The following is a 22,026-nucleotide window of genomic DNA, read 5'->3' as shown; positions in this document are numbered from 1 at the left end:
GGCCAGCATGACTGCTCTCCTGGGTAAACTCAGTGTGGGCATAGCTATCAGAGAAAATATTTACGAAGACCAACCGGCCTGGTTTTTTGCCGCCAAGCTGACTCCTTGGTCACAGAAGTGTGCGTAAGTGTTTTAGATTGTTGCCTGCTGCTAGGCGTCCAAGCGAAGATCAGAATCTTAAAGTTGAACATTCACTATTTAAATAAAAACACTGAACTGATTATTTTGTTTCTACAGCATGAACAAAGGATTCCCTTCACTGTACGGGTCTGTCACATCCTCTCCACCCTGTTCCATTACACCACACCCTGGTTATAAAGAGGCACCGAAATAGCATTGAGCCTACTGAATTGTGAGTTGTTCTAAACTGTCATATATGTCTGTAATCACAGTAATAAGTTAGTCAGATCTCCAAATACAAATTTGTTTAGAACTGATGGTAATTTACAATACATTTTCCTTGTGATTCTATACTCAACTGCACTGAAACATATGGTTCATCTCTTATTACATCCACTAAGTCGACTCCCTCCCAAAGTGAGTCCAACGGACGTGATCACATTCCCTCAGATCTACTCAACCAAAACTCCACCTGGAAAACAAGCTGCTCAAGGAATGAGCATGAAGGTTTACGTAATGTATTCCTCATCACGTTTTGTTTCTGCGCCCTTTGGCTGTAAGAAGTATGTCCACCTCCCTTGTTCCTACTTCCTCTTCCAGTCTAGTCACTTTCCCCCTGAGGAAAGTGGAAGGCAGTTCTCTTCCTCCTCTGCCAGCTCCACTAATTCGAGAGAAAATGTTGAATAGTTTAAGAATGATGATTGATTTAGATCGACCATAAGTAAGACAATCGTGTCTCTACCTCAGCAGTTATTATTGTACCTCGAGGAAGTCCGATTCCATGAGTCAGTGTCTCTCCTGGTAGGAGACCTTTTTATTGTTAATGTTTCTATTACTGAATACAATTTAAATTGTACCATAATCAGGTGATTTGTTCAGGGTATTCAAGAGGGATGACAGTTTGGGGATATCCATATTCTTTACTTGTAAGGCAATTTGCACAAGATATTCTTTTCGGCTAAATTCATTTATCCTTTTTTGGGAGTGGCACTCTGGGGAGACAGTACAAACTGAAAACACAACAGTGACAAATTATCACCTAATAAAGTTCATATGTCCTGACAAACTGCTGCTTATTACACTTCTAGCAGACACAGCATTCATTTGAAGTCATGCTTATATCCACCTGGTTCATTTAAGTCAAATTTTCAGTCTCTTTTAACTCTGTTTTGTCCACTACCAACTCTTGAGGGAAATATCTGGCTCTATAGCTGCTAAATGCTCCAATATGTTCACCAGCTGACAAATTTAAGCCATTTTTACAAAGAGATAGTGCTATAGGGCCACTGCGAAGACTCTGCATTATGCTGCTTTTGCACTTTTACACAGAACCATGTGTGATTTTTGACAGCATTCTGGCATCCCAAGCAAAAGAGGCATGATGGGCATGACATGAAACACAGCAGTGTCAGCCCCTACTGTGACGTATGTGTCCTCAGCACACAAACAATAACAATAATAATTTTCCATCCCCGTTAAATGGCATCATCTTCTGCTTGGAGGCTAAGGAGCTCAGACATTATTGATTTCCCATTTTCTGAACATTTTCAGCTGACGTTCTTCTTTGAGTTACCTGCTAACTGCTTCTAGCTGATTTTTGAAAGGAGAAATGTATTTTGAAAAGACACAATGCATGTAACAAGTGAAACTGACAGGTGTCTCGGAATATCAATAACAGACATAGGAGGTTAACCTGTGCGACATATATAAACCAAAGAGTCCACAGACAAAGCTGCGATATTCGACAAGTTGGGATGAGTTTCACCAGAGGCTCCACGATACAACATTATCACCATACTCAAGTCATTTTACAATATTATTGTGATTTTAAATATGCTTAGTGCAACTGCTATTACAATAAAATATATTACAAGTTGTTACTTTTTTCAACTGTAAATTATTTCCCCAAAGGACAACTTTGTCAACATCTATATTATTCTAATAAGGGAAAGTTTTCAGTCTGTTCATCTGACTTAGGCCCAAATCATTTTATTTGCAGAAAAACATATGTATTGGACTGAAAAGGTAACTGATTTTATTATTTAAGTAAGCAAAAATATTGTAATACTATGCTGTATCAATTCCCACTCCTAATCTATAACGGGAGTTTCTATTTATTTATTTATTTTCACTTTTAGATATGAAATATGTCAAATTTTGATATTATAGGCCTACAGCATTTTACCATTATTCATTTTTTGCTTAACATGGTTTAATAAATGTGTAGGATTTGTGAGAGTGGTTTTTAGGGCAGCAGTTTCTTTTCCCATGAGACTTTAATGGTAATATCTAAACAGGGAAAGGGAAGAGCCACTCATGGGAGAGGATTAAGGGATATTGTTCATCCCTCTCTTATTAAAAGTTCACGTACCCGCGTGCGTGTGTGTGTGTGTGTGTGTGTGTGTGTGTGTGTGTGTGTGTGTGTGTGTGTGTGTTTTGATGGGCCCGTCTCTTTGAGATAAGGCATTTGGACAGCGTGGGGGTTGAGCAATCAGACCGGGGCTTTTCACGCTGTGCCAGAACGGAACTTCCTTCCTCGACTGGGTCCCAGAAAAAAAAATACAGTTGGAGGCTTTTATAAATTGGGACTATGGTCAGCTTTCAGTCGCTGTGTCAGCTTCAGATCGTCGAACACAGAGGTTTTAACCACAACAGGTCACCGTCGGCAGCTTTTCTAAGATCGACAGCATGATTCCTCCAACACAGGCGCTGCTTATCGGCGCGGTTTTCCTCTGCGCGCTGGAGGAAACGGTCCAGTCTCACTTAGGACACTGCGCCGAGAATCAATGTTTTGCGCTTTTCCAGGATCCCGAGGATCATGCAGGCGCTCAGAAACACTGCAAAGACTCGGGCGGACAGTTATTAAAGTACAGCTTTGGAGACTTTGTGAAGATACTGAAGAGTCCGGTCAGCGGTCATTTCTGGTTGGACGCGTCAGCAGGGGAAGCAGCGGCGGGTCTCCGATACTGCCCCTCCATCTTCGTGTCGATGGGACAGGACCCGACGGTGCTGTGGAAGCCCTGCCGCGACACCATGGATGGATTTCTGTGCCAGTATACATTCGATGAGCCGTGCACTGGTTTGCTGACAGGTGAAGGCGCACAGGTAAACTACACCAGCCACTGGGACTTCGAGCTGTACGATTCGGAAGCGTTTCCACCAGGAACGATCGCTGTAGAGAAAAAGGTTGACGGTAAATATCCGGACTCAAAGCATATGTGTTACTCCAGCGTTTGGTTGCAAGCTCCCTGGAACTGTGAGGTGTTTAGGGGCGGCTGTGAGCATACCTGCGCTTCTCCATCACCACAAACACACACCTGCCTCTGTCCCGCAGGGAAAACTCTCCATCCCAACAACTTCGCCTGCACCAGAGGTCCGTGCGAGGAGAACCCGTGCACAGGTGATGATGAGGAGTGTCAGATTACCGAGGGAGGGTTTAGCTGCAGGTGCAAAGATGGCTTCCTTAAGGAGGATGGAGTGTGTGTAAACGTTTCAATCTGTGTGAAGTGTGAGCACATGAAGTGTAACAAATCCAACGGGGTTTATGAGTGTGGGTGCCGAGAAGGGTTTAGGGTGTCACCACACAACCCCACCAAGTGTGAGGTGATCTGCACTGAGAGAGACTGTCCAGGCATGTGCATCCAGAGTGACGCGGAGAACTATCAGTGTTTCTGTCCTGATGGCTACATTCAAGACATTGTAGGCACGAAACCCTTGTGCACAGACATAAATGAATGTGAGAGTGACTCATGTGATTTCAAGTGTGAAAACGTATTCGGTAGTTACAGATGTTTGTGTGATGAGGGTTTCAAGCTGGACCACGATGGGCACAAGTGCATACCCATGGAAGAAGAGGAGGAGGATGGATCAGGCTTCACTCACTCAAACCCAACACCCGCAAGTGCCTACCCAGCCGTTGTGCCCTCTTACATCAAGACCGGCAGCGTCCTGGGTATCACCGTGTTCATGGCACTGTGTGCAGCACTGCTGTTTTTCCTGATCCGAAACACTGTCAAACGTTGTGGCAAATTTGAGCTGACCTCTTTCAAACATCCAGATATCGATATTTACTATCTGCAGCAGGTGACCACAGAGACATACAAGAGGTTATCATTTGACAAGTCTAAAAATGACCCATAGATACTTAAATCACACCTGTAAAGAAGTATGCTGCTTTTGGACTTTATTCTTATGGCACATTGCACTGTTTTCCTCTCTCAGAGATGTACAATAAACAGTATAGGACTGTTTCACAGTTTTCCATAGGCAGTGTTAATGGGAAACTGGTTATCCATAAAGCTGCAATCAGTCTTCATACTGTAAAGTCATTTCTGAATGTGGGACTTTAAAAGAAAACAGCTTTTTAATGCAAAATATATTTTTATATGGAATTGTTCATTTGCCTTACATTTATCAATAGGGATGCACCGTTTAAAATAATAATTTGGCCGTAAAGTCAGTAAGCCCTTCATTACACTACCTTTGAATGAGCATAAATTCAATTGTACACATTTGTGAAACAACCTTTAATATTATATTAAAGGTACATAACCTTTTAAAGGTAACCTATTAAAGGTTATAACCTTTCACATGAAAAATGTGTTCTTTTAAAAAATAACTGCTTCGAAAGCCTTTTGCACTGTATAATATATGATAATTCTCTCTCTAATGTTTATTTTATATTGCTTTGAAAACATCATCGAATCTTTCCTTCAAACTGCCTGTATTTATTGAAGTTTCTCACCCAAAAATACATTTTACCAGATTACATTAGAACACCGCATGAGAGCATTAAAAATTTACCTTGATATAACACTCATTTTTACTGAATAGAGCTTGAACGCATCATAATGTAACTCAGTGTAACCACTGTTAGCTGTTAGTTGCAACCACCAGCTATTAACAGCAAACCGCTAACGATAACTGGCTCTCCTCCTGCTGATTTTAACACAGATTTGTTGTTCACAGTGTTGCATGGTCAGGGGAACTACAAGGTGCGTCCTCTGATGCAACAATGGTGAGTTTACTGTGTCTGTTTGTCATAGTGATGTCCCAGAGAAGATTTCTGTTAGTCCCAAATATTTTTTATCGTCTGCGGGACGCCAGCTGCTATACTCATATTATCACACAACAGTGAGATCATGGAGCCCATTTGTCAGTCACTGTGTTCTTCTTGTACCTGCTGATTAATTGAATTTTGTGGCCGTTACTCTCAAGCTCTGCTTTTATCCTGCACAAAAGTGATGTAACACAACAGAAAACATCGACCACTGCCATCAGTGAATGTCATCTTATCGGCCGATACCAATGCTGAGCCGATAAATCGGTGCATCCCTAGTTATCAACCCTTTTGTTTGAGAAATAAAAAAAAATGAGTTTCCCTTCACAATTGGGCTAGTTTGTGGAGTTACATATAAAAAGGGATGCTGTTACACAAGAAAAGACTAATAGTAATGGTACTAAAAAATTAGTATGATCACTTTTTATAATAATTATAGAGCAATTTCCTCAAACGGTTAAAAAAAAATCCAGCAATTTAATACAAACCACTCATAGAGTATCTGTAAAGACAAGATTGTCTCCTAACAGAACCAGTTTAATGTTTGATTTTACTTGTTGCTGTCTAATAACACTGGACTGCACTGTAGTTCAACTCTTTGTCGTAAAAAGGAAAACTAAATGTGCCTTTGCCTGATATCCTCATGTTGCGTATCGCAAGTAATGTAACTTCACGCCGGTTGTAATATAAACTGTATTTGTGAACTTATTTAGTTAAATCTTAATGGTTTTTATGTTTTGGTAAAATAACATTTAAACTTTTATTATCGATACAAGGAGCCAGAAAGTTTTCTTTAGTCAAATGCACATGATGTGTTTGTGTTGGTGTGTGATACATGGGAACAGTGAGTCGCTATGACTGATAAAATATGTGACATGGTTTGGGATTTTTGATATTTCAGACAGACTTACAGTATGTCTAGTTTTGAAGTGAACCCCGGTTTGTTTCAGGATGTATTGGTTGCTATAGGAGCTGTTTCTGTTGCATATTAACTCACAGCAGCACGTATTCCAGCTTTATAGACCATTTTCAAATGTAAATACCTAAGGGCTATCATTCCAAAATAACAAATCCACATTCTGCAATGTCTGATGTTTAGTGACTTTGTAAACTTCGACATCGATATGTCTCTAGCATACTTGGAAAAAAATAAGTCCACATACTATTCCACCTGCAGAATGAATTGTGACTCTGCAGGTGTTGATTTGGAAACACAATTCATTTTAAGACATAGCACCACATTATACTGCAGATAGTAGGGGAGAGTGGGGTCATTTGGGACACTTGTATCGACACAAAGTAACCTTCCATTACTCACAGACTACTTGAACAGTAATAACAATCATTTGATACCTAAAGAGATACAGGTGTCTGTTAACAGCTTATCAAGTTTTTAGAGCCCAATTCAAATGCCAAAAGGAGAAATTCTGTAAAATATAAGGAGTGTATTTTATCCAAAATATTTCTCCCCAGGATGGTTGGGACAGGAAGTAGGGTCAGTTGAGACTTAAGTCACTTAAATTGGAGAACAAAAGTATAAATTTGAATGTCTTATATTTACAATGTACACACATTTCTTTGTTAAAAAGATAACATTTGTAAAATAACATTTTCATAAATTACTGAGATGGAATTTGGCTGTCCTTAATAGGCTACATGTAGCCTATAGGTTTATGTAAGCTATTGAGTGTGTTTTATTTGAAAAAAAAAACAAAAAAAAAGTCAATAACAACAACTTGAGAGTTCAGAAGAAGTTAAATAGTCGACTCTGCACATTGAAAATATGGTCAGGATTATTTATGTAGACCTATATTAAGTTCATGCATTTCTATTTTACACTCAATGACCTCACAGTGGTTCTTATTCAATAACAAAAAGCCTTTGTCCTGTTTTTGTCTACTTTTTTGTTGATTAGTAACAGTGAAAGACCTATAAACAATACTGTCCCAACCATGCCAAGAGCAGGAATCCTGTGATAGCTACCAACACAAAATGCAGACGCTAACATTAGCATCAACTGATAAGCCAAAAAACATCATCTGTCCCACATGTTTTGTTTTTTTGTATGTGGCACAACTAAAACAGTATGGTAGAAGAAAAATGACGGGACAACTTACTGTCCTAACTGACCCCGCTCTCCCCTACTAAATGAAACAGTTATAGTTCAGTCGCATTTTGTGCATCAGAATATTACAAATATCAGACTGACATTCCAGTATTCACTGTTAATCCTGAGGTGCTGTACTGGCTGTATATTGTTACCACTGACATTCCCATGAAGTTGGATGCTGTTCACCTTACTGTATAACAGACTGCTCTCAGAGCCACAGATGCTGTGCTGCAGGCTTTGAGAGATCAACTTAACATGAATGTAAAACTGTGCTGCTACGGTCTACATATATGATAACACATTTGCACCTCATTCTGATATGCTCAGCCACTATACTGTATGTCTGTTTAACAGGCACAATGCAAGCTTTTACTCAATGCAGTGTTTGATTTTTTGGTCGATGAATATGTCACTATTGAATGATAAATAAAGTGATAAAGACTAAAAGGTGGTGTGAGACCCACAGAAGGCTCATATATTATATTTACACTACATGTAGATGTACAGTGCCATGTAAAAGTTTGGCACCCCCGGTCAAAATTTTGTTTGCTGTGAATAGTTAAGTAAGTAGAAGAACTGATCTAAAAAAGACAAAAATTTAAAGATGACACATTTCATTCATATTTTAAGAAAGATTACTTTTTAATTTCAATCTTTTACAGTTTTAAAATAACAAAAAAGGAAAGGGTCTGCTTGGGCACCGTGCATGGTCAGTGCTTATTAGTGCCCCCCTTGGCAAGTATCACAGCTTCAAACACTTTTTATATCCAGCGAAGAGTCTTTCAATTCTTGTTTGGGGGATTTTCACCCATTCTCCCTGCAAAAGGCTTCTAGCTCTGTGAGATTCTTGGGGCATCTCCCTTTTTTCTCCAAAGATACCTTTGCATTATCGTCATCAGTCCACAGGACTTGATTCTAAAAGGCATCAGGCTTGTTACGATGTTCCTTTGCAAACTTCTTACATTGAATTCTGTGGTGAGGACACAGGAAAGGTTTTCTTCTGATGATCCATGAAGGTCATATTTGTACAGGTGTCTCTGCACAGTAGAACAGGTCTTTTTTGCAGTCAAATAAGGGTTTCGATTTGCCTTTCTGGCAATCCTATAAGCAGCTCTCTTAGAAAGTTTTCTTGGTCTGCCAGACCTCAACTTGACCTCCACAGTTCCTGTTAACTGCCATTTCTTAATTATATTACAAACTGAGTAAACAGCTACCTGAAAACACTTTGCTAGCTTCCTACAGCCTTCTCCTGCTTTGTGGGCATCAGTTATTTTAGTTTTCAGAGTGCTAGGCAGCTGTTTAGAGGAGCCTGTGGCTGCTGATTGTTGGGACAAGGTTTCAGGAGTGAGAGCATTCATAAAGTTTTGAATTTTGCATCACCTGGTCTTTCTTAACAATGACTGTGAACAAATCATAGCCCTAACAAGCTAATTATGGTCTGAGACACTGATAAAAGTTGTCTGAGGGCTCAAATGTCTTGGGTTGCCCAAACATATGGTGCTCCTTTCCTTTTTGTCACTCCAAACTGTACAAAACAAAAATAATACACTTAAAAATAGGCTTAAAATGTTGAAAAGCATGTCTCATCTTTAACTCATGCTTTGGGAGAAAATATGTATAAACAAAAATATCAGGAGATAAGAGGAAGAGAAACTGAACACTTACAAAGAAATAACCTTCCTTTCCTTCACCTTGTCCTTATAACACATACTGTGCATTACAGAAATAGATGGCTGAAGTCTATAGACCTCACAATAAGGATGTGAAGGAAATGTGATGTTATATTACACTTATTTTATAATTTTTTTGCTCAAAACAAGCAAAACCAATCCATTTCTGCATTTTTTTAGGTGACCTCTTGTGACCACACGGTCTTACCCTCTTCTTTATTCTGCCTTGTTTTGAGACATGATAAAGTTCATATTCAGAAAAATGTATAATACAAGAGAAAATGTGTTGGAAAATCATCACATGTCTGTCTGTCAGAACACGAGACTACAAACTACTTGTACACTCAGTGCAGAGTGGAGTTGGGAGGGACTACTGCAAATGAGGGGCGTTTGGCAGAGCCCAACGCCCCCCTCCCCCCCTTGCGTGCGCGCGGCGTCGCTACGTACATGCGTAAAAGCCGTGCGTAATTGGGGATGTGGTCCGCCGTGCAGATGAGAAAGTTTTTGAAGGGACAGTGAGCTGCATGCTGATTAGGAGCGACTTCCTTCTTCAGCCGGGGCGCTAACATGGAGTTGGGGGGTTATAAATGCGAGCAAAACATTTTGTCAAACAAACAAGCCTATAGACTGCTGGAAAGCGCGAGAACTTAGACGGACACAACCGAGGTTCAAACATGATGGATGTTACGGGACTCTTTGTTGTTGTGTTGACTCTCCTGCTGGGAAGAGCCGTTGGGATAGAGCCGAGTAGTGGATACTGCATCGGGACTCACTGTTTCACTGTGCTCCAAGATCCCAGCGATTTCATAACCGCGCAGAACCAATGTAGAGATCAAGGCGGCCACTTAATGACAGTGCGGTCGACTGTATCCCATGATATTATTTCTGGCTTGTTGGGAAACTTCGCGGGGCGGTTCTGGATCGGTTTGCATCTAACGAGCGGCTGTCCAGACGCTGCTGCTGAGATGAGAGGTTTCCAGTGGGACACCGGAGACAACGTAACTGACTTCTCAAACTGGGCGCCGAGTTTTGACAGCAGCTGTTCTTCTCCTCGCTGCATCTCCGTTTCTCAAGAGGACAATTTCAGATGGATCCAGGCACCATGCGACGAACTAGTGGATGGGTTTTATTGTGAGTACAGCTTCAATAACACGTGCAAAAATCTAGCGGTTGCAGATAATGAGACTGTCACCTACAGGACTCCCATGGGGCTTGAGAGCGAGGACTTGCTGTCTTTGCCACCTGGAAGCACCGCTATCCGGATGCCAGCTGAGACTAAATACGTCTGCTTCTCCCAGCAGTGGCTGCAGGCGCCTTGGAGCTGCGAGATAGAAGAAGGTGGGTGTGAGTACAAATGCGCAGCAGACCCCAATAATGTGCCCTCCTGCTACTGCCCGTCCGGACATAGTGTCAACCCTGCAAATAAAATCACCTGCGAAGTGGCCGCAGGCGACCCGTGCCTGGCACTGCGCTGTGCGCACGCCTGCTACGAGACTGGAGGCTCGTACGCGTGCATGTGTGACCACGGATTTAAGCTGGCTGAGGATGGCAGGTCTTGCGTGGACTTTAATGACTGCAGGGACGAGCGGCAGTGTCCCGGGGAGAACGTCATGTGCGTCAACAACGTCGGCGGCTTTCAGTGCGTCTGCAAGGATGGATACAAGCTGAGCGGCGGTCTGTGCGTCGACGTGGACGAGTGTGTGTCCGCTCCATGTGAGCACTTGTGCGACAACACTCCTGGTAGCTACAGGTGCTCATGTTATGATGGCTATAAAGAGGACCCAAAGGCACCGAATAAGTGTAAACTTCACTGTGGGAAGAAGGAGTGCGCCGCCGAGTGCGACCCGAATGACAAATTCCAGTGCTACTGCCCTGATGGTTATGTGGCGGAGGAAAGGGAAGACCATACGGTTTGTATTGACATGGACGAGTGCTCTTTCTTTTATTGCGATCAAGATTGTACGAACACGTTCGGCGGCTATGTGTGCGCATGCTCTCCAGGATATACACTAGTTGAACAATATAAGTGCCTTAAAAATAGAGATGATACGGAAACAGATGGAGGGCTGGAGGGCTCCGGTGCGAGTCCGACTCCGAACATCCCCATCCCCACAGCATCCTCCGTGCCACATCCAGAACCACCAAGGCAACCATCAGCGGTGACAGTGGGGGCTTTTGTGGGGATAATAGTGTGCACTGTCTTTTTTATCGTCTTGGTGGTGTTTCTGGCTCATTACATGCTCTGCAACAGAGGGAAGATGGAGAGCGCCGGCACGCTCAAAGCTCCGGAGGGCGAAGCTCACGGTTTACATCATGTGACGAGTGACGCGTAAATGATAAAGACAGCTAAAGCGCGACATGTGAATGTACAGGCCGAGCCTAGGACACAACTGCAGAAACTGTTGGGACAGGTTTTGAATGATCGTTTCACAGCCAAACAATCCGAGGTAGGAATGTGGTGATGCCACAAGAGAGATAAAGCCACCATAAACTTACAGGACAACAGAAATATAACACAAATATTCTCATTTTGTTCCCTGTCTGAAAGGACAGGTTTTATCTACCATTCAACTCTCATACACCAGATGCAATGTAATAAATCATGACAAAGAACTTTGTTTTTTAAAAAAGTTTGTGCTGGAACATTATTAAATTATGAAAATGTGAATGGAGGATACGTGTGTTTTTTTTTTCTTTTAAATGCTCTCAGCAAATCCTGCCTCAGACAGGCTGACTGCCCCACCCTGTGGACAAAGAAGAGAATTGCAGATCATGCTACCTCGTGAAGCAACATTCTCTTAAATTTCTAATGTTTTCTTTCTAACAGAAAAAAAATAAAAGACATAAACTTCAGATGCACCAAATCTGCCCCTAACCAGGTGATGAATCCCACTTGATCAGAAGTCACTAGGTAACACCCCCTAAACACTATATAAGGGCAGTTGTGATGCTGTGTGCGCATAACCAAGAATTGGAGAGATGTCATTAAAAAAGACAGAATATCTTAAACAGTAGTGAAACTGATGTACTGAGTCATACCAATTGGTGCCGTTTCAGCCTGGTTTTGATCTATCAAAAAATGTAAAAGATTTTATTTCATCTAAATGAGGGCTTTTTTTAACTAAGAAAAATACGTCTGTCCAGTTCAGAATATTATGATCTAATGCAGGGGTGTCAAACTCATTTTAGCTCATGGGCCACATACAGCCCAATTTAATCTCAAGTGGGCCGGACCAGTAAAACCACTGCATATTAATGTATAAATGACAATCCCTTCACATTTTTTCCATTTTTAGTGTAAAGAAATACGTTCTAAAAACATCTAAAGTGGAAGCTGTTGAAGAAGCAGGTTGAGTCATCCCCCGCCTTACAAACCATTTACAGTCTTAAGTTTTGTCAGTGCCTCAGCAGCAGGGTTCCATTAATATAGTTTTAACATAGAAGTCTGGTACTGAAGCTGCTGGTTGACAATATGTTGCACATTTTTCAATATCTTTAAACATGACCACAGAAAGTATTCATTTTTATTTCAAATAACTGTATTCTGGTCAGGGTGGAAAAGCCTCTGACTCAGTATTTTTCATGAAGTATCTATTCACTGTTTAAATTTCTCCTGAAACCTCTCAGCCTTCACAAGGGCATCAACAGTAGGTGTACAAAGTCATCTTTTTTTTTTTTAACTTTATTTTTATTGGTGTTTTCAAGTTGTAGGGAAGAGAAGAAGAAGAGAAAAAAAGGAGAGCAAAAAAACGGGGTGGGGAATAAAGGTTGGTAGGAGCCACACAATGGTACAGAGCAGGGTTTTTCAACTAAATAGTCAATAGGTTGCATCCCTTTATGTATATGGACCATTTTTTCCAGTATTTTATATATTGGTCAAATCGCAGTCCTAAAAAAAGGTAGGTTTCTCCATCCAGTGAATTTCTTTAATGATTGCAATCCAGTCATCCTTTGAAGGACGGCTTATGTAGCCATCTCCGTGTGATGGCTTTCTTGCTTGCAGCCAAAAGTACTTTGTAAAGGTATTTGTCCTGGGTCATGAGATTGTCTGGAGTTTTGCCTAAGTACAATATGACAAAAGAACAGTCAAATTCTATTCCAAAGATGTTCCTCATAGCATTCATCCCGCCCCTGGGACTCCTGTTGTAGAAATTTCAATGTTGGAGTCACAAAATATCATAAGTTTTTCCATCAGAACTCCCGCCAGCATATTGAATTGGTGGTCCTAGTTTGTCCCTCCCAAATATCATTCTCAATCATTCTCAGATATCTCCAGGCCTGATTCCCTCTCCCATTTCTGTTTGGTCTGGGTAGTGGAGTAATTTTTGGAATTTTGTAATCTATCATATAGTCGTGATATAAAATGTCTGTTGTCTTTTGTCTTATATACATCAGTGAATATATTAGTCAAATTGGGTTCACTGTCCTCTGTTTGTTTAATTTCTTTATTGAAGTAATCTCTGACCTGGAATAATAGGAAAAAAAATTCCCAAGTTTATAGACATTTGAAATCCGGTCAAAAAACTGTAAGTCATTACCATTAGTTATAGTGCAGAAACAAAATCCTCTTGTGGGCCAGTTTGGACCCTTTGACACCCCTGATCTAATAATTTTGACCAAAGTATTTGCTTGTGAAAGAGACCAAATGTCCACCCTGTTGCAGGACATTCTCATCTCTATCAATATGTGGTTTTAAAGCAGTTATTATAAATTGTATGTTTTTAAGTTAAAAGTTAAAATGTCCCTTACTTCATCCTTAAAATATTTTTAACAAGTATTCACAAACAACCATTATTTTGAAAAAAGTTTTGTTTTATTTTGTGGAGCACTCTAATTTCAACATATTCCTTTTTGAATAAAGGGGCGATTCAAAGGAATTTGGCCCTATTTTTTTAGTGATTTCATTTTTTTTATAGCATGCAAAAACCACAAAGACATGCTTACTATTTGTTAATTTTATTCCATTATTATCAAAAATAACACACAGGTAACAGGGTGGACGGAAGAGTAACAGGGTGGACTTTACACCATTGAACAACAACACATGTCATTTCAATGAAAAACAGAGTAATATAAAGGAGTAATATAAATAAGGCTGTACAACAGTAATTAGAAATGTATAATTTGTTTTATTTCAATTACTCACAGTAAAATTTAAATTAAAAGCCTGGTCCCAATTACACGGCCAGTCCCTTTTACCAGGCCGGTGTGGATACACATGTTTATAAATAAAGGCCTGTCTCAATTAGATGCCTGGGTTGCTGACATTAGTTTCCTGTATAGATCCTGCACACAAATATACTTTTTTTTACTACTGTCAATATGGGTACGCTGCTCATTGTTAGCTCGATTAGAGTCTCCACAATTCAATCGTTAAGTTAATTTTACTGAAACCATGAGCACCAGAGAAATTGTAATTCATTCAGATTTACTAGCATATCGGAAAAAAAAAACAGGGGTGACTCCCTTCCTCTGAAGCTGTCATAAAGTCAGAATATGTGTCCATTCCTTGATTACCCAGTAAACTATTCCAATTCCTTTGGTCCGTAAGGGTCCACTGATCAAAAGAATCAACAAGTTTTTTTCATAAAAATTCATCCAAGTTGTGAATATTGTTTTAACAGGATAAAGTGAGGTTGTGTCGGTATGCCGGGTGCTGGAATCTTTACATATCGTAAAACGAGTGTCATAATGCTCTCTCGCTCTGATGCCTTGTCTTTTGGAGCTAACTCAAATGAATGATCTGTAATTCATTATTTGAAGCCTCATTTTTATAAAAGTTATATTAATACTGGTTCAAATAAACAATTTGATCATTGCTGAGCAACAGTTTTGTGTGAAAGGAATTAAAGGCCTGTCCCAAATAAGCCTGCTGAGTTCAGTAATTTAAGGCAAATAATAGCCCAGGCTACTAACTCAAGTTTTATAGTATATTTGTAATTTAAGTTGAGCTAACATGATTGGGGACATGGCAGTTTCACCTACTTGTGCTAAATTAGGGTAATTGTTTTGAATTTAATTAATCTTGCATACATATCATTCTGTTCTATGGTAGAAGTGGGTTCATTGTGTAAGACAAGCTTTTAAAAAGAAGCATTAGCCCATTTTTACACAAAATATACAATTTTATGTCATAGGGACTCAAATGGCACAGAATTCCAGGAATGACCCTACCAGTAGATAAACTTAAATAAAGTAAACCGCATTTTTCCTGAGTGTTATCCTGTTGTTACAGGTGAAGTAAAAGTACTAATACCACACTGTAAAAACACTCTGTTACTAGTAAAAGCCCTGCATTGAAAATGTTATTTCAGATAAAGTATGGAAGTACAATCAGGGAAATGTACTTAAGTGTTAAGAGTAAAAGTACCCATGCAGAATAGTTTAAATACATTTAACAAATCAAAAATAGGGGGTTAGGAGTTAATTAGCATGCCACATACATTCTTTTGTTGATTTGGATGTGTGTTTGGGCCTCGTGCTGAAAGGTAAAATTCCTCTACATCTTCAGCTTTCTAGCAGACACCTGAAGGTTTTGGGCCAAAACTGACTGGTATTTGGAACTGTTCCTACATGTAGTTCCCTCCACCTTGACTAAAGCCCCAGTTCCAGCTGAAGAACAACCACCCCACAGCATGATGCTGACACCACCATGCTTCACAGTGGGTATGGTGTTCTTTTGGTGATGTGCAGTGTTGTTTTTGCACTAGACATACCTTTTGAAATTATGGCCAAAAAGTTCAACCTTTATTTCATCAGACCATAACACATTTTCCACATGCTTTTGGGAGATTTGGTGTATTTTTTTAGCAAAATTTCGCCAGGCTTGGATGTTTTCCTTTGTAAGAAAAGGCTTCCGTATCGTGACCCTAACCCCATAGTCCAGACATATGTAGAATATATAAGATTGTTGCCAGAAATTCCGGCAGCTCCTTCAGTGTTGCTGTAGGCCTCTTTGCAGCCCCCCTGACCAGTTTTCCTCGTCTCTTCATCAATTTTGGAGGGACATCCAGTTCGTGGTGACGTCACTGTTCTGTATTTTATTCCACTTGTCAATGACTGTCTTCACTGTGTTCCATTCACTACTTGAATCGTTTGCAGCAATGGTGTAGTGGAGGGTATATGCAGCTGTACAGGGTATACCCACCTCTTTTTCTGGCTGTTTACAGTACGCCCACCTATCAGTCTATGGAGTTAGATTTGTCTCATTAATACCTGTAAATGCACAGAGGGTGATCTACAAATATTTCTTGATCTGCACACGTGTTTTGCTATCCACAAATACAAATTTCTAATTTGTAACTTGTATTTTGGTTTTTGCAAATAGATGTGTATTTGTAAATATATCATTTTTTCATTTGTTAAAAAAAAAAAAAAAAAGGCATTTGTAAAACTGAAAATTCTGTTTGTGAAGTGTGATTCAGCATTTGTGGATCACCAATCACACACATGCATCTCTTTCCTCAATGAGGTAATTTTGAGACGTTCCTGTCGAATTTCCACACAGATCCACAAATAGCTCGTGATTCACACAAAGCAACACCGTCATCCAGTAGATGGCAGTGTTGTTCTATGCATTGATGTAGCTATGGTTTGCAGTCTGCTTAAGTGGACTTTCACTGCAACTTTCTGTCAGCAGCCGGGAAGGAAAGGTATAAAAGTAATTAGGAAGTATAGGGCAATTGCGACCCATACACAGCACCGGCTTCTGTATACGCCGTTAAAAAAAACGCCAGGTCCCTGCAGAAGCTCGACTTCGGCGATGTTTACATTTTACCTGGTGGAGAATTCATCACCCTACACCGCTGCCAGAATAAAGGCGTAGCTACAAGAGCACAGACAGTTACCAATATTTCCGATCAGGATGGGTAAACAATGCTGCCGTTTTAAGAGGTGGTAATTTAACAAACAGTAGCTATCAAACGTTAATTCATGAGTCGTTAAGAGTTTTTACAGAAAAATCTCATAGGACTTTTAAACTTTTTTTTCTTTTACTTTTGGTTTTTCTAATAATTAGTCAGTGTGTAGGGCAGATGGCTATTCCAGAAAGCAGCTTATGTGAAAATTAGAGTAAGTGAACCCAGTGATGAGGGAAACTCTGGGATTTCCATTGCAGAATGAGAGGTAACTTAAACTCTCTGTCAGTCACCATGGTAACTGACTCTTGTGTCAGTCACCATGGTAACTGACTCTGTGAACCCAACCTGCTCGCTGGCAGGTTTACTTGAAGAAACCCAGAGTCTGACGGAGCTGTCCTTTCCTTCTCAATCCCATCATGTTGAAGCAGAAATAATTCACATAGGTCTAGTTTTACATCTTGGAAGAGAATCCACTGACCGCTGACGTGCTCTCAGATCTGAACAATCCTCTGCGTTCTTATCACTTTGCAGGTTTCTCCTCTCTGGGTTGTCTTTACCCGACGGAATACGATGAAAACACAACCCCGGCTTTTCTCCGTGAAGATTTGTGCACCCGACCACACAACATCTCTCTGGCACTTTGGAGCGGCAGTGTGTTTCTGTAGCTTGTCCTAAACTAGCGGGCAGCAGGCAAAATGATTTGTTTTGCCCTCCAAGGGGTCAAGTGAAAACCATTCAGCTACTTGCAAACACTGCCACCTACTGACAAGGGGGGTGTGGTGCAGTGCGGTGCGTTGGGGATGGGGCGTGCTTTTTGTGAATCACAAGCTATTTGTTTGTGAATCTGTCTAGATTTCGACAGGAACGTCTCAAAATTACGTCACTGAGGAAAGAGATGCATGTGTGTGATCGGTGATCCACAAATGCTGAATCACACTTCACAAACAGAATTTTCAGTTTTACAAATGGCTTTTTTTTAATGAATAAAAAACAAATATTTACAAATACACATTTATTTGTAAAAACCAACACCCAAGTTAAAAATACAAAATTTGTGTTTGTGGAAGGAGTATTTGTATGCATAGAACAACACTGCCACCTACTGGTGAGGAGGGCGGGCCATTTGTGAATCACGAGCTATTTGTTTGTGGATCTGTGTGGAAATTCGACAAGAACGTCTCAAAATTACGTCATTGAAGAAAGCGATGCATGTGTGTGATTGGTGATCCACAAATGCTGAATCACACTTCACAAACAGAATTTTCAGTTTTACAAATGCCTTTTTTTTTTTACAAATGAAAAAATGATATATTTACAAATACACATCTATTTGCAAAAAACAAAATATAAGTTACAAATTAGAAATTTGTATTTGTGGATAGAAAAACACGTGTGCAGATCAAGAAATATTTGTAGATCACCCTCTGTGCATTTACAGGTATTAATGAGACAAATCTAACTCCATATCAGCCAAACAGCCACTGAGGAGAGTACGCCCACTTCCTCCTCAGAAAGGGGCTGTACATTATTTTTGAGGAGGGAAGGGATGGTGCAAAAAAGGGGGAGGCATGTCAAATAATTTTGAAGCACTGTAGAGGAAACAAAGGAATAGTTCACACATCTATTTCCAAAGGGACCAGAACAATGACACTTGTAGAAAAGATTCCGGCACACTGACACTTGCAAAACATAGACTGTTTGATTGATGAAGGCCAAGTCACTGAAACGTTGCAGCAATAAATTCATTTTTTTTTGCAAGTGTGATAAAGTGTGTGGGAGTCTTTTCTGCAAGTACTGGAGAGGAACTTGTGTTTTTTTTTTTACTGTGGCTTAGGAGAGGGCTTAACAAATGTAAATGGTTGCATTTTGCATTTATTCATTGCCGATTTTTAAAGAAAACAAGCCTTTCAAACCCCTCATGACAAACGCTTCTGTCAGGAAAAAAAAAAACAGAACCAAATCTGAGCATATAATAGTGTATTTGATCCACATCATTTTTTTACATCTCACTGGCCAGAAATAAACCATTTGCACAAACTAACCAGCTTGCACAACAACAGTGGAAAACCAAGGCTTTTTTCAACTCTATGGATTTCTTCTTAAACCTTCAACTTTTAACTTTCAAACATCAAAGAGTCAGTCTGAAAAACCTAATAACTGTAAGTTCAGTTCAGGACCAGATGTTACAATCCCTTGATGCATATATTTGAGACTATGAGTGGGAGTGATTTACCATCTGGGGGTAGGGAGGGTAAAGCCTCCTTCACTGGTGTTTCAATGATAAATCCACAACACCTCCAGGGGGCACATCAGCAGCACCTGGCATCCCAGGTGCATCCCCCTTGCTTTTACTCCCTTAAACCCTGCTGTTGTTAGTGGTAGGCTATTTCAGGGCCCAAATGGTGTCTCTCCTCTTGTTCCATAGCCACCGGCTTGCCTGTTCAGCTGCGCCAGAGAGGGCTCTGATGGCCCGACTGGGCTTGGCCTCCTCCTCTGACTGGTAAAGAACAGTCCCTAACCTACCCTAGACTTCCTTCCTTTTATTAGATTGGCTTTGTTGTGGAAATTTGTTTGGCCCAGCTGATTTCACAAGAACAGGCTCTTCCCTGGACCCCGAACTTTTAGCAGCTGGTGTGCTGGTAAACTGGACTTTAAGAGACTTTAATCTTGGACTATTTTAGCAAATCTTATTAAGGCTACTTCTTAAAATAAATTCTTTGTAAAGACTTTACTCTCTGTGTGCTGATTGACAGACTCCTCCCCAGTGGAACTGTAGATAGAAAAAATCGGGGTTTCACTCCCCCGTGACAGTAACTATCAGTAGTGGTCAAGAGTTAGACAGACAAATGTTGCCACAGATCACGCAGCCCACTGCAACGCCCAGAGCGGAAGATGAGGAAAGTGGTCTTCGAAAGAGGAAGAGGATATTTGGCCATTAGGAAAATTCCATTTGTCTGTTTTGTCAGACTGACACATAAGCCTACTGGATAGCACGCATGTTGACTGATCTCAGATCAGATATCAGCAGCAGTGCGGTAGGAAGGTCTGTAGGGAGGAGATACATCTACTCTGGCCGCAGGACAGACACCGTGAAGGCTTTTCTCAGTTTGAACAACAACGTAGGTAAGATTTTCACTACATTACTGTATCACTGTAAACTAGTTAGCCTATTAAACAACATAAATGATCAGTTGGTTCTCAAACACGTTCTGCAGAGTTGGTAAAACTTTGAGGTTGTTTGAACATGTCTGTGTAAATCTCTCATGTCACTCTGCCTGTTTAAACTCAAATCATAAAAGTTAAGTAGGCCTACAGCTCTATGATTTAAAAGCTTTTAAAAGCTGTGAACTGTAAATTATGTCCCTAAAGGAAAACTTTGTCAACATCTGTTTTATCTAATAAGATAACATTTTCAGTCTGTTCATCTCACATCAGCCAGTTTTTTTTGTAGCCATATTTATCTAGTGGACTGAAAAGCAAGTGATTATATTATTCAAGTAGGCTACCTTAAGTTTATTTTGTATTTGTCACATTAATAATTTCTATAATTGAAAAAATCGATGTTGCTACACAAAAATATTGCAATTCTAAGCTGTATCGATTCCCCCACCCCAGATAGATAGATAGATAGATAGATAGATAGATAGATAGATAGATAGATAGACAGACATATTCAATTAGATGAATAATTTCTAATATATACAAATATGCAATGGTGATTGCTGGGTAACATGTATTTTGATGTTGCCTAATGTCAAGTCTCTTTTTGATCATGTGACAACACAAATATGATACGATAGCTAGTTTAGGCACAAAATATGTGAAGCCTGACAAGATGAGCACATCTGTAAGTCCAGTGAGCAGTCATGGCTTTTAAACAGAAAAGCAGCAGTAAGGGAGGACAAGAGAGAAACCAACAGAAGGAAAAATAGCACATCAAATCAAGTTTATATAGCCTATAGCACATTTAAAAACAACTGCAGTTGACCAAAGTGGTGTACAAATTAAAATAATGGCACACAAATATATTGGAATGTATAGTGTAATGTGTAGTGTGAACCTGGCATAAAAAATCTGTATTTTTTTATTCTTCTAGTCACTTCAATTACATCTACATTTCCCATAGTACAACAGCATGTATCTGATTTTCAAGTTAATATTTTCAGACTTTTCACTGGTTGTGTAGCACTGCTGTGTACACTTAATGTGTAAAGTCAGTACCTTAAATGTATTTCATGGAAAATAAATAATTTAATGTCCATTGAATCAGTTGTGTAGGAGGATGTAAAGTAACCTATTGTGGTGACCCACAATAGACACTGAGAGAGACATTCACCATAAACACTGAGAGAGACATTCACCAAGGGACTGTACCTTTAAGGGAGAGGTTGACGGGGTACTAGTGGTTCCGGGTTTATGTTGTGTTTACGTTTTCACCTCGCTCGCTGTACTGTGCAGTTATATATATTAAGTGGAGAGTAAAGCTGACTCGACGCATCTCCGTCTCCTGTCTCCTCATTTTACACACTCCACACTATAGCCTTAAACATGTTACTGTCACAAAGGCTAATTACAGTAGTATAGCAGAGTGGAGGTGCAGCAGAAGAAACTACACTATAGCTGTGTCCCAATTCAGGGTCTGCATCCTTCGGAGGCCGCGGCCTACGCAGCCGCACCTCCGAAGGCACCTCCGAGGCTCCGAAGGACTCGTCAACCGTTGTTAAATGGGACGGTCTAGCCTACGGAGGATTTCCTGGTTGCGTCACCACGTCATGATTCCTGTCGCCCAAGCTCGGGAAAAACACAACAGACGGCAGCGACAAATGGACAAACTGGCGACAAAATGGAGCTAGAATTTGTCATTTTGTTTATTTATTTTACTTTTTGTTAGAGGAAGAGGAGAGGCGGCTCCAGCGACACCGGTGGCTCGTTTATCTCCGGCTGGGAGAGAGCCGTGGCGAGGTAAACCTGTTATTTTAAAGGGCCAGTGTGTAAAATGGGTTGAAAACAGTGACATCAGTGGTCAAATTCTAGATTGCAGGGCTCACTCGCACACCCCTCCCGTCGGGTAACTGACGGTGGCCTCGTAGGGACAAAAAGCCTTGCGCACGAGTTTTTCAGGAGTAGGTCTATCTAGCGACGAGGTGAATATTTATTTAGAAATCTAAACCATGTTACGATATTGTAATGAATCCCTCATGAGCAGGA

The 22,026-nt window shown here is 40.4% G+C and overlaps 3 protein-coding genes across 6 annotated transcripts in view; all 3 read left to right on the top strand.

Moving 5' to 3' along the window:
• The first annotated feature begins 2,631 nt into the window (after positions 1-2,631).
• Positions 2,632-7,736, top strand: LOC126398858 (thrombomodulin-like). The gene has a single exon (XM_050058500.1). The coding sequence runs from the start codon at positions 2,809-2,811 to the stop codon at positions 4,258-4,260; it is 1,452 nt and encodes a 483-aa protein (XP_049914457.1). The 5' UTR covers positions 2,632-2,808; the 3' UTR covers positions 4,261-7,736.
• Positions 7,737-9,428: 1,692 nt separating this feature from the next.
• On the top strand, positions 9,429-11,627 carry thbd (thrombomodulin). The gene has a single exon (XM_050058495.1). The coding sequence runs from the start codon at positions 9,634-9,636 to the stop codon at positions 11,290-11,292; it is 1,659 nt and encodes a 552-aa protein (XP_049914452.1). The 5' UTR covers positions 9,429-9,633; the 3' UTR covers positions 11,293-11,627.
• An 8,184-nt stretch (positions 11,628-19,811) lies between these two features.
• tlr5b (toll-like receptor 5b) overlaps positions 19,812-22,026 on the top strand; it is a 14,413-nt gene continuing 12,198 nt past the window's right edge. For 2 of the 4 annotated variants that reach the window (XM_050058468.1, XM_050058465.1), the window contains exon 1: positions 19,812-19,941. The gene's annotated coding sequence lies outside the window, so the exon portion shown is untranslated. Of the gene's footprint in view, positions 19,942-21,218; positions 21,781-22,026 lie in introns of those variants that run through there. The other 2 variants (XM_050058467.1, XM_050058466.1) reach the window with 2 other exon arrangements.

Source organism: Epinephelus moara, chromosome 12, assembly GCF_006386435.1.
Source record: "Epinephelus moara isolate mb chromosome 12, YSFRI_EMoa_1.0, whole genome shotgun sequence".
NCBI classification, from domain to species: domain Eukaryota; kingdom Metazoa; phylum Chordata; class Actinopteri; order Perciformes; family Serranidae; genus Epinephelus; species Epinephelus moara.
This window is presented reverse-complemented; position numbering and strand designations above follow the sequence as displayed.

Excerpts from the sequence above, each read along its gene's own strand:
- thbd (XM_050058495.1), top strand. The coding sequence starts at position 9,634 with ATGATGGATGTTACGGGACTCTTTGTTGTTGTGTTGACTCTCCTGCTG.
- LOC126398858 (XM_050058500.1), top strand. The coding sequence starts at position 2,809 with ATGATTCCTCCAACACAGGCGCTGCTTATCGGCGCGGTTTTCCTCTGC.